The sequence below is a fragment of the Monodon monoceros genome, unplaced genomic scaffold, assembly GCF_005190385.1.
Source record: "Monodon monoceros isolate NGI ecotype Baffin Bay Population unplaced genomic scaffold, NGI_Narwhal_1 Super_Scaffold_18, whole genome shotgun sequence".
Taxonomy (NCBI): Eukaryota; Metazoa; Chordata; class Mammalia; order Artiodactyla; family Monodontidae; genus Monodon; species Monodon monoceros.
In genome coordinates, this window is record NW_021703774.1 from 163024080 (window position 1) to 163036374 (window position 12295).

A 12295-nucleotide genomic window follows, 5' to 3' on the forward strand; every position below is an offset into this window, starting at 1 on the left:
TTGTTTCCTGCTCAGGGTACTGCTTTAAAATGTGCCTTGTAGAATCTTTGACTAGTTAGAATTTATTGGTTTGCTTTTTGATGGAAGCTAATTAGTGAGACAATATTGCTTATAAAATTCACAGCTTAATACAGAATTTAATGTGTGGCTCCTGAATTGCCAGTGGTACGAAGGACAGATAACTAATACATGTATACCTTTTAAATACTCCTTTTGAATCAGTTGGTATTAAATAACTGGTTGTTTGTAATTTAAAATAATTTTCAAGGGTGGTTTGCCAAAGAAGTCTCTGAAATTACAAGATTTCTAGCTCAGTAACTGGAAATCAGGATGGCCAGAGGGGAGAGTAGACAGATGCTCCATTCTTTTGTTTATACCAGGAAGCTTTTATAGACTCATTTAGTTGCTTTAGTTGAAGCAGCCAAAAGCTAAGGTGGTAAAGGGGAAAAACTAGTTAGAGGAAGATACTGATTTAATCTTTGTCTAGATACTTGTAAAGCACTAAATATTCTTTATGGACAGAGCATTTTATTATGTATATCCAGAGAGGAAAAGGTTGTATAGGGAACAGAAAAGCTGAGGTGAGGAGGTTATACTTTGTTACTGAGTTACCTGAACCCTATGGCAGAGGCTATTAGATGGAACTACATAAATAAAAAACTAGAGCCTAGAATACTTTTGATTACTGCTTTCCAGGTGAGTACTTGAATCTTCATTAGTTCAGGCCTTTGCTAGGCTTTGTGCTTTTAACTATTCAGGCAAAGTATGTTCCAGGTTAAGCATTGTGGGGGAGACCTAGGCTTTTTTTGGTCAGTATCTTATTGAATTTCACTGTTAACCTCATTTATGTTTCAAATCCTTAAAATTTTTATAGATCAACAGTTTAAGACTTACATGTTGAATGCCACATGTTTAAAAATTTGAATTCTGAAAAGTTTGTTACTACTGGCACTTTTTCCAGTTGTGAATTTGCTGCTTTGGTTTGGCTAAGCTTGGAAGTTATTTGGAATTAAGTTTTTGGATATAAGTAGCAGCAACAGGCAGCTCTCTGGCAATCTTTTATCTTTTTTTAATTTTTATTTATTTTTATTATTTATTTATTTATTCATTTATTTAATTTTTGGCTGCATTGGGTCTTCACTGCATGCGGGTTTTCTCTGGTTGCTGAGAGTGGGGGCTACTCTTCGTTGTGGTGCACAGGCTTCTCATTGGGGTGGCTTCTCTTGTTGTGGAGCACAGGCTCTAGGCGCGTGGGCTTCAGTAGTTGTGGCACACAGGCTTCAGTAGTTGTGGCTCGCGGGCTCTAGAGTGCAGGCTCAGTAGTTGTGGCGCCCGGGCTTAGTTGCTCCGCGGCATGTGGGATCTTCCCTGACCAGGGCTCGAACCTTTGTCCCCTGCATTGGCAGGCGGATTATTAACCACTGTGCCACCAGGGAATCCCCAATCTTTTATCATTTTTTTTTTGCGGTACGTGGGCCTCTTACTGTTGTGGCCTCTCCTGTTGCGGAGCGCAGGCTCCGGACGCACAGGCTCAGCGGCCATGGCTTACGGGCCCAGCCGTTCCACGGCATGTGGGATCTTCCCGGACCGGAGCACGAACCCATGTCCCCTGCATCGGCAGGTGGACTCTCAACCACTGTGCCACGAGGGAAGCCCTATCTTTTTAAATATAATGGTAGGACATCAGTTTTGTTCTCAACATAATTTACACATAAGAAAGTAAGATTGAGGGGAACAAGTACTTTCTTTGTGTATTTTTTTTAACTTGGTGGGTATATTCATCTTGCAAATAAAAATAGTTGTGAAGTAAATTGCTTATCAAGTGTATTAATGGCACAGATATGTTTGTTATGTTTAAAGTACTGTTATGTGTAAAGTAAATTTATTTCCTAATTTTGTATAGGCCATGGATGAAATGAATGGCAAAGAAATAGAAGGGGAAGAAATTGAAATAGTCTTAGCCAAGCCACCAGACAAGAAAAGGAAAGAGCGCCAAGCTGCTAGACAGGCCTCCAGAAGCACTGCGTGAGTCTACATTTTAGTAAATACATCTTTGAACAGAGAATAACTTGATAACAGAGATCAGGTAATTTAAAAAGTCAGGAAGAGTCTTGAAGCAAACTAATTTGTTTTTTCTTTTCTCCCTTCCCTCCATTGCTAGGTATGAAGATTATTACTATCACCCTCCTCCTCGTATGCCACCTCCAATTAGAGGTCGGGGTCGTGGTGGGGGGAGAGGTGGATATGGCTACCCTCCAGATTACTATGGCTATGAAGATTACTATGATGATTACTATGGTTATGATTATCATGACTATCGTGGAGGCTATGAAGATCCCTACTACGGCTATGATGATGGCTATGCAGTAAGAGGAAGAGGAGGAGGAAGGGGAGGGCGAGGTGCTCCACCACCACCAAGGGGGCGGGGAGCACCACCTCCAAGAGGTAGAGCTGGCTATTCACAAAGGGGGGCACCTTTGGGACCACCAAGAGGCTCTAGGGGTGGCAGAGGGGGTCCTGCACAACAGCAGAGAGGCCGTGGTTCCCGTGGATCTCGGGGCAACCGTGGGGGCAATGTAGGAGGCAAGAGAAAGGCAGATGGGTACAACCAACCTGATTCCAAGCGCCGTCAGACCAACAACCAACAGAACTGGGGTTCCCAGCCCATCGCTCAACAGCCGCTTCAGCAAGGTGGTGACTATTCTGGTAACTATGGTTACAATAATGACAACCAGGAATTTTATCAGGATACTTATGGGCAACAGTGGAAATAGACAAGTGAGGGCTTGAAAATGATACTGGCAAGATACGATTGGCTCTAGATCTACATCCTTCAAAAAAAAAATTGGCTTATCTGTTTCATCTTTAAGTAGCAATTTGCTGCCATTTGTATTGGGCTGAAGAAATCACTATTGTGTATATACTCAAGTCTTTTTATTTTTTCCTCTTTTCATAAATGCTCTTGGACATTATTGGGCTTGCAGAGTTCCCTTATTCTGGGAGTTACAATGCTTTTATCCTTTCAGGCTTCATTTTAGCTTCAAAACAAGCTGAGCACACTGTTAAATCATGATTTTGCAGAACCTTTGGTTTTGGACAGCTTCATTTTTTGGATTTGGGATAGATTACCTAGCAGTATGGAGTATGCTGTAAATAAAAATACAAGCTAGTGCTTTGTCTTAGTAGTTTTAAGAAATTAAAGCAAACAAATTTAAGTTTTCTTGTATTGAAAATAACCTATGATTGTATGTTTTGCATTCCTAGAAGTAGGTCAACTGTGTTTTTAAATTGTTATAACTTCACACCTTTTTGAAATCTGCCCTACAAAATTTGTTTGGCTTAAACGTCAAAGCCGTGACAATTTGTTCTTTGATGTGATTGTATTTCCAATTTCTTGTTCATGTAAGATTTCAATAAAACTCAAAAATCTATTCAAAACATTACCTATTTCAAATTCAATTGTGTCCTAAAACATTATTTTATTCGTAATCCTTGCAAGGAATATTGTTTTCCAACTATAACTGCCTATGTGAGTGATCAAATTCATGCAAAATTTGTCTATTCCAGTATGTATCGTGGATATCAGACTGAGAATTAGACTAAATTCTAGTATTTATTCCAAATAGCACTGCACTGATTGATGTTCTCTCATAGTCTTTCCTAATTTGGCAATTTTATCCTTTATTTTTATTAAAAACAGGTTCAAAGGCTTTTGAACATTCTTGCAGGCATTGGATAATTTGCGTTAAATAAAATGGGGTTGGGGAAGCAGACTGCAATTTATTTTGACCCACATTCTTTCTATAAAGGATAATTTGTTGTCTGAAGACCTTATTTGCTGGAGTGAATGTACATAACAGGAAAAAATGTTAGTACTGTGGCGTCAATTGCTCTGCGGACTAAACTTCATGTAAACTTTTAGTATACATGATTGTGACTATCACTTCAGTTACTGGTTTAGGAATATAATTTCCTATTGCTATGTAAATTTACTCTGAGAAACACTCATGCCTTATTAAGAGAGGCTTAAAAATATCCAGTAGTCCTACTTCTGACTTTCTGTTAATACCTCTTATTTTAATTTTTTTTACTACTCGAATGGCTAAAGTTTTATTGGCCAAGTCATAGCATCTATTTCCATTTCCTTGAGAAATTCTGATTTATTGTAACTACTTTTTTTTGCTTGAGAATAAAAGGAACAAAAGAATCTGACCCTAACAGTGCAGAAAACTCTATCACTTTCATATTACCAATAAAATTTTCCCTTCTATTCTATTCTTAGGTGAATCTAAAATGTTTTTAAATTATAAAAATAAGCCATTGGAGAATAATTAAAATGGGCACACCTTTATTTTGTGTTTTGTTCTTGTTTGGTGTCTTTTATGACAGGAGTGGAGTATTAGATTTCAAAATTATAAGCCACTTAATTCCTTGTGAGCTCAGGTAGATCATATTTTGGGTTTCATGGCTTTTTTTTTGACTTTGAGGAGGAAAATGAATATTTGCTGATGAAAGTCAATATATCTGATTTCTCTTTAAAAGTACACTTATTACATAGTACAGTAAGTTAACAGACCTTGTTAATATTCCTTTTATGTTTTGGAAGCTAATAAAGGAATTATATGTAATTGCTGTGTATAATAGTGTCAAGTTAACATGGGTATCTATTTGATGAAGCTTAGATCTGGTTGTTTTTCTCATGCCCATGTATGCAAGTAAAGACACCAAACATTCTTTAAATTCTGCCTTTAAACTTCGAAAATACAATTTGAAGCTATAACTATAAATCTAAATTAGACTTAAGTACAACCTTGATTTTTCTTGGAAAGAAGAGAGGATCTAGAAATAAAATTTGAATTGTTTGTATTTCTTACAACTTAGATGTTACCAGCAACAAAGTTCTTAGGAACAAAATTAGGAATGGGAATAGAAGTGATTCTGAAAAAGTAATTTATGTGCTTCCCCCGCCCATCCTAAAATATAAACCCTAGTAAGAACATAAGAATCAAACCTAGGTTCCATGTCAAAATCCTTTAATTACAAATTATATTTCGCTCTCACCAATTAAAAATATATCTATAGAGGTGTCCCTCTAATATTGCCTTATAGGTTTTTTAACAGACGGACAAAACTTTATAAGCATTAAATCTCACTCTAGAGCTTTTTCCTTGTTGATGTCTTCTTATAAGCTATTCCGAGAAAATAGCTTCAGAGCTTAAATTTTCACAGAAGTAAATTTAACAATCTAAATAATATACAAACCTGAAAAATGTCAGTTGAGGAGATTTTTATTCTAGATTTGCATGACGTTTTTTCTTAAATAGGCACAAATTATGAGTTCTGGGAAATCTGATTTCCGACTCTCCTGCCATCTTTTTTGTTCCCCAACCTAATTCATTTGGTTTTATTTCTGAGCCTGCTACAGTAACGTTTGTGTTGGGAAAGATTTTTACTTTATATTGAGGATGACCTCTTCTTTGTAGGTACCCTCCTGAGATTGACATATATATGCCCCCTCCCCATAATGAAATACTAATTTTTATTTGATCACTCATTTATAGCAGTTGCTTAAATGTATGTATTTATATGATGGTGTTTTAATTTTTTAAAAGCAAAAAAGTTCTAATAAGTAGCCAGATTTTTAATAATTCCAAGTTTATTTGATCAATTGATGTGGAAATTGAGTTACTATGGTTCTGTAGGTAGTTTTTTTAAACAAAAGAGTTCAGCATAATTGTTTTTCAGTTATTCTAGTTACTGGGGTTATTCTGCATAAGAAAGCCCAATGCTTTCTGTTAGTAGATAATTTTTCTCTCATTTGACTTTGAAATGTGATTTAGGAGTTGAACCCTCTTTTTAAAAAGGTCAGCATGCATCGAAATAAATTATATATATTAAATTCCAGAAGAGAAGGGACGTAAAATTCCATTCCTAGCATAAAGCCATATAATATTCTTGAAACTCATTGCATCATTTGCCTCCTGCCCATTTGGATAATCATACCTACGTTTTATTAATTGTGTATTATTTGTAAAACCAAACCCTTCCAGTAAATACTTGCTATAAGGCTATCACTTGTCAATTAAAAAGACTTCTGAAGATGTTAAAATTTACCATTTTGATTTTTCCAAAGAGAAGTTTATTATATTGAACTATCCAGTATTCTTAAAACCAACCAAAGTATATAGAAGAATTGTTATTGTTGTTCTTTATTATGTGAAGCCACTTAAGTGAGCAGCTAAGAAAAAGCCTTATAGAAAGGGTGCACTGGATTTATAAGTGTGTTTATGTTTCTCTGAGAATGGGAGCTTCTGTTAACTTAGTTGTTCTAAGACAGTGGATTGGGTGACTGACTAGAGAATCCAGAATGACAAATCCATTGACAAGGCATGTTTACTTTTGCATTAGAAGTTTGTTGATTAGTTTTTATTTTTGAAATGCAAACACTAAACTTTAAAAATATTGCATATTTAATGTATTGGTCAGTAATTTAATATAAATATTTAATTGGAAGTGATCATTATTAATCTTTCTAGGAAAGTTTTTTTTCCTTTTAAATATATATACATATACTTTTTATTTAGAGGTTACCAGAAGCTCTGGGTTTTTTGTTTTGTTTCTGTTTTTTAATCATTTTCAGATGTTATCCAGAAATCTGCAAGTGTACTTTTCCTGTTTTAACTCCTTCCTTTTATCACCTGACTATCAGGGAAGCGAGGTTGAGGCTGCCCTGACCTGACATGTCATGATGTCGACTTGCTAGGTGGGGTTCGCTGGGGACGATAACCAGTGGAATTATTGGTAAGAACTTTTTTTTTCCTATTTTTTTTTTTTTGTCAGTAGTGGGTCATTAAGTTTGGGAGAATGCCCATATTCTGTAAGTGGGCATTTATGTCAGCCTTGTAGAAAAATAAGACTTTAATATTAGGTAATACGGTTCTTAATAGGAACATATAATAAGTACTTCATACTCTTTATTCTCAAATTCGTATATTAGCGGAAAGGCCTGCAAGTATGAAGTAATGAAATATTCAGGGTATATTTTAAGTGGTCAAGATAGACTCTAAATCTCTTGGAGAAACAGTAACTTTATTTTATGTGATTTCAATCCCTCTAATATTTTCCTTATATTTACATTTTTATGGGGTAGATGAGCTTATAATGCATCTTTAAAAATATTTATTGCACATGAATGTTAGTAAAAAAAAATAGGAAGGTGGGGCTTCCCTGGTGGTGCAGTGGTTGAGAGTCCGCCTGCTGATGCAGGGGACGCGGGTTCGTGCCCCGGTCTGGAAGAATCCCATGTGCCGCGGAGCGGCTGGGCCCGTGAGCCATGGCCGCTGGGCCTGCATGTCTGGAGCCTGTGCTCCGCAACGGGAGAGGCCACGGCAGTGAGAGGCCCGCATACTGCAAAAAAAAATTAAAAAAATAGGAAGGTGTTAATAGAATGGAAGGTTTAAACACTAGGATAAATTATTTTTTAAAGTCCTCCAAAAGAGATACTAACGTTATAAAATGAAACTTAAAAGTTTTAGCAATTTGACAAACAAGAATGGGCTCAGTTTAAAAGTACATTTGATATGATGACTTTAGGTCAAGAGGAAATTACATAACTGAAATATTAGGACCTTGAATATAGCAGTAACACAAATCTATCAACTTGTGTTTCCTCTGAAACCCAGACAGCTGATGGGATTAGTAGATATTGATAGAATTAGAGTAGATTTTTAGGTCATTACTGAAGAGCAAAATCTCATACTCAGGAGATTCTATGATGATAAAGTATAAATTGAGGAAATTAAATGTAATAAGTAGGCATTTCTGACTACCACATAAAAAGTAATTGTAGTATAACATAAGCACTGGTTAAAAGTAATTATGAATTTTCATGCCTAGAACCTCCTCAATATTCTTATGCCTTCTTTGTTGGTTGGGCGTTATCAGTCTAGGGAGAATCTCCTAGGTATTAATGGGCTAGTCAGTGTCATGAATGTAAACCTTTATCTGTAAGCTTGCTATAGAGTAGCTGTATATTACTACAATGAAATTATACTATAAGAACTGCAGTGATTGTATCATTGTGTTAAAGTACCTGTTTCTCTTCTGACACATTTTATGCACGTATCAGTGATAGAAATGATTGGGGTGTCGAACTTTTAGATTGCACTTAATACCGTGTTATCCTAGGGAAGTTTTATAATTAGCAATAGGATCACTCAAGTAGTGCTGAGGGGTTCATATAACTTAAGGAAAATGCAGTGCAAACTTGCTGGCTTTTATACGCTAACAATAAAATACATTTCATGGGACCAAAAAAGAAGGAAGCATTATGGGGGAAAACTTGAATTCCTCAAATATAAAAAAGGGCTTTCATTTTCTGTAGTAACTTCGTCAGGATCCCATGAACATTGCGTATCTTGATGTCTCATTTATGATGGTTGGACAAAGGGGACTTCTCTAGCCTGTTGAGTAACACAGATAGAATTGTACTTTAATGAGTCTTATTGTGATGTCTAGTACTGTTATAAGGCTATTTCTATAACTGAGCTGAAAGCTCCTGCAAACATTACATTGCTGATACGCATACAGTAACATGAGAATATTAAAATAGGAACATTTGCAAGACCATTTAATCAGCAGTTTAATAAAAATTAATGCTTTTGGTACAGTGTTCAGGTACCATAACTGTGTTGGAATATTTGTACAATGTTAAATATTTTTAATAAAATCTAACATGTTCAAAGTGTTGTGTTGGTGATTTTGGGTGGGGTGTGATGGGTTCAACTGTGCAAAAAAGATTCAATAGTACTATAATTGAGACTTTTGTAGTCAAATGGAGTTCTGTTCCTCAAATTTAGTACTAGATATTGGGCACCTGTTCAAGTGAAGGTAGTGAAGGAGTGGGATAGTGAAAATAAAAGTACCGAATGAACTCTAGTGGGTTTATTAGAGTATCAGGAAGTAGCTTTACTGGGGTTAGAACTGGGTCTACAGGTGTCAGATGGGATTGTTGTCTTTGGCATAATAGGCTACTTATAAAGCTTCTCTGGTGAGATTGTGGCATATCCACATTGGAAGTGATCCTAGAAAACATAGAGTTGGGCAAAGGGAAACACTTGTACAGTGCTTTTAGTAGGCATTTTATTCTCCCAGTGTCCTTGACCCCTTGACATGACATTTCAGCAAGTGAAGGAGAAGTGAGGGAATACTTGAGAAAGGCTATGTTGGAGGATTTAGGTGCATCACTGGGAAATATCTCCAGTGTGTAAGAAATACCATATAGAAGGCTCTCTGTTTCATACTGATCCCATTGTCTTAAATATACCCCTAATCTAGTAGTATTTCTTGTGACTTCTTTTCCTTGAAGGTGTACTTAGTTCCTTACCAGTCAAAAAGGTAGAAGCTCTGCAACTCAGAATGGAAATTTACTGGAAGTACTGTGCTCATTCCTCTGAATACTGTACCATTAATAACAATAAGGATTTAGGAGGAAAGTGACCTCATGATTTGTAAATAAATCGAGTAAGAAACCATTCAGAAGGAGTAGTAATACATTCTGCCTTGTCTCCTTTAAATGAAGACTGTTAAGAAAATGTGAGCTATGGGGAAGAAAAAGTGTACCCTATTGTTTAAGAAAGAGTAGACAAAATTCTTTGGTCAATATTTTCCAGAAAGAGTTTACTGTTTCTATTTTCCTTTTCTCCCAAATCAAGAGGTCACTCACTGAGACAGTAAGGAATGTTCTGACAGCAAAAATATCTAAACTTGGACACCTTAGGAGTTGGCAGAGCTGGGGATCGGAGCGGATTGGGGCAGGGGTGGTGCAGCTCACTGCTTTATGGTGTATGTTTTCCAAAAATAGAAGGAGGTTGATTTTTGATGATCATTTTAGGCTTAGGCTCTATTGGTATCTTTTGGCTCTACCTAAAGCCCTAAATTTATTTATTTTTAGAAATAAGATTTTATTAAGTATTTTCCCTACGGAGTATATTTTATTCACATAGGGGAATATCTTCCTGTTGCTATGAAAGAAATCACATTTCTGTTTATTTAGACTTGAAATCTGTGACTGAAATCACAATCATGTATAGACATTTCCTCAAAAAACTAATAAGCAAGAGTAGTATTTTATTCACCTATTTACTTAAAATTCCCTAAGGGTGATTTTAGGCCTAGCTGTCCATTTATTAAGAGGACAGGAGGTTAAATTAGTCATAAAATTGTACAACTTAGTCATGCCTTTTAAAATAATGTGAGGTTTGGTCACTTAAAAGTTTTTTCCCACAGGGTTAAAGGTGAGGACCAATATTGTTAAGTGTAGTAACATTGGTGAAAAAGGAGCTCAGCCTCAGTTTTCAAACATGTAAAGGGGAAGATATTTCCTTAAATACGAAAATATTGCATAATTGGAGATCTCATGTACTATATTGAGCACTTTTTAATAGAATCTGGAGACAGAGACATCTATACAGGTGGTTCTCGGGATGTTAATTTCAAGCTTCCGCCAGGAATCCTTTACATCTGCAAATTTCAGTTGCCTAGGTTTTTAAGTAGATTAAGCAGAGGTTAACATATTCGAAAAGGCCATTACTGTTTATCAGCTAAATCACTATTTTAAAATTTTGTGGGAAAAAAAGTGAAAAATATCATCAAGACAAATCTTGTTTTTATTTGAACCCATTGATTATAATGGTATGTGTTTATATATTTCATTATTGTTCAAGTACCTCAGTTGCTTTGGTCAGAACGACTTGGGCATACTTCTGGCAAGTTAGGTATAACTGAATATTTTGGTTAGATGGTACATGTTTAGCATTGGCTTATCATATTGAAACTTTCTTTCCACGCTTCCTGTTAAGAAGTATAACCTTATTAGATTAATAATATTTAAGTATCATCTATGTAGAGTTGGTGTGGAAAACAATTTGATCTATTTCAATATAACCAACAATAAATACTGTTATTGAAATGTCTTTTTAAATCCTGAAGAGTAATGTAAGTATGCTTGTTAGTTGTAATGTCATTTTTATTTGACTTTTCAAAGGTGGGAAAAAGATAAATGAGACCGTTTGTTGCATTTATCAAAATAATTTTGCAAGAACTTCTGGTGATTATTTTAACTTTTTAGTTAAACTGTTTAGGTCACAGTTCACCATTCAACAGTGTTTCTCAAACTTTAATGTGGATGGGAATCCCTGGGGATTTTTTGAAAATGCAGATTCTGATTCAATAACTTGAGATGGAGCAAGAATCTTGACTTCTAACATGCTCGTAGGTGATGTCAATGTCCCTAATTACACTTTGAATAAATAGCATGGTCATAGATTATATCACATTTGGGGGGTTTTTAGAGAGTAGACCTTAGCAGAAAAGATACCAACAACAGATGTTCACAGTGGTTTGTAGGATGGTTGGTCTAGGTGGATCTAGTTGGAGATTAAAAACTTTAGTAATGACCACCACAAATGTTTATTGTGTTTAGATCCCAAGGAAAGGTTAAGAGCATAATCTGCAAGAAAATGAAATGAGTTTTGAAAATTAGGCATTAATAGTTTTAGGGAACTGATGGAAGATAAGAAGGAAAAAGCAAAAAAGACTGGGTGGCTGAGGAAGTGTCATGGCATGTTTATTTAGGAATTACATCAGAAAACAGATACAGAAAGTCATAGAAGATAAAAATAACTTCTGACAGCTCGGAAAGGGAAGGCTAATAGGTAACAAAAAATAGCCATGTGGTATTATTTTTCTTGAAATCTCTGACTTTAAAAAAAAAGTTAACATTCATTAATCAGGTCAAAGTAAGCCTTTGGTGGTGAAAAATTAAAGCAGATTAAGGAAGAAAATCATTAAAGATGACTTTAAAAATAATTTATATGGATTAAGGTCAACAGATGGGAAATGTAAAGAATAGAAATGGCAGGTATCCATACCAAAAACGGTATCCATTTTTATATAAAGAGGGACTAGGATGTAGTCCCTGGGAACTGATAAAATATCTTACTTTCAACTCTAAAACTTTATTTTGAAAAATAAAAAAATATTATAGATGAAGTATGGAAAAGAAATATTCTGCTGTTTCCTTATGCCAAGCATTTTTTTTTAATGGTAGGTTAATAATACTAACTATTGTGTGAGTATTGTGTTAACCAGGCACTGTGCTAAAGGAATCACTTTATATTTTGTGTATCATGTAATCAACAACCCTTTAAGGTAGGTGGTATTGTCCCTACTTTAAATATGAGGAACTCAGAGATTGAGATTTAAGTAATATTTTTTGCATAGCTAGTGGTTCTAT

General features: G+C 35.4%; 1 protein-coding gene across 9 annotated transcripts in view; it reads left to right on the plus strand.

Annotated features, from left to right (window-relative positions):
* HNRNPR (heterogeneous nuclear ribonucleoprotein R) overlaps positions 1-3443 on the plus strand; it is a 35187-nt gene extending 31744 nt beyond the window's left edge. For 7 of the 9 annotated variants that reach the window (XM_029228210.1, XM_029228214.1, XM_029228215.1 and 4 more), the window contains 2 exons: positions 1904-2025; positions 2162-3440. In XM_029228210.1, the coding sequence (XP_029084043.1) occupies positions 1904-2025; positions 2162-2774 (735 nt within the window). In that variant the 3' untranslated portion in view covers positions 2775-3440. Of the gene's footprint in view, positions 1-1903; positions 2026-2161 lie in introns of all 9 variants that reach the window. The other 2 variants (XM_029228212.1, XM_029228213.1) reach the window with 1 other exon arrangement.
* The last annotated feature ends 8852 nt before the right edge of the window (positions 3444-12295 follow it).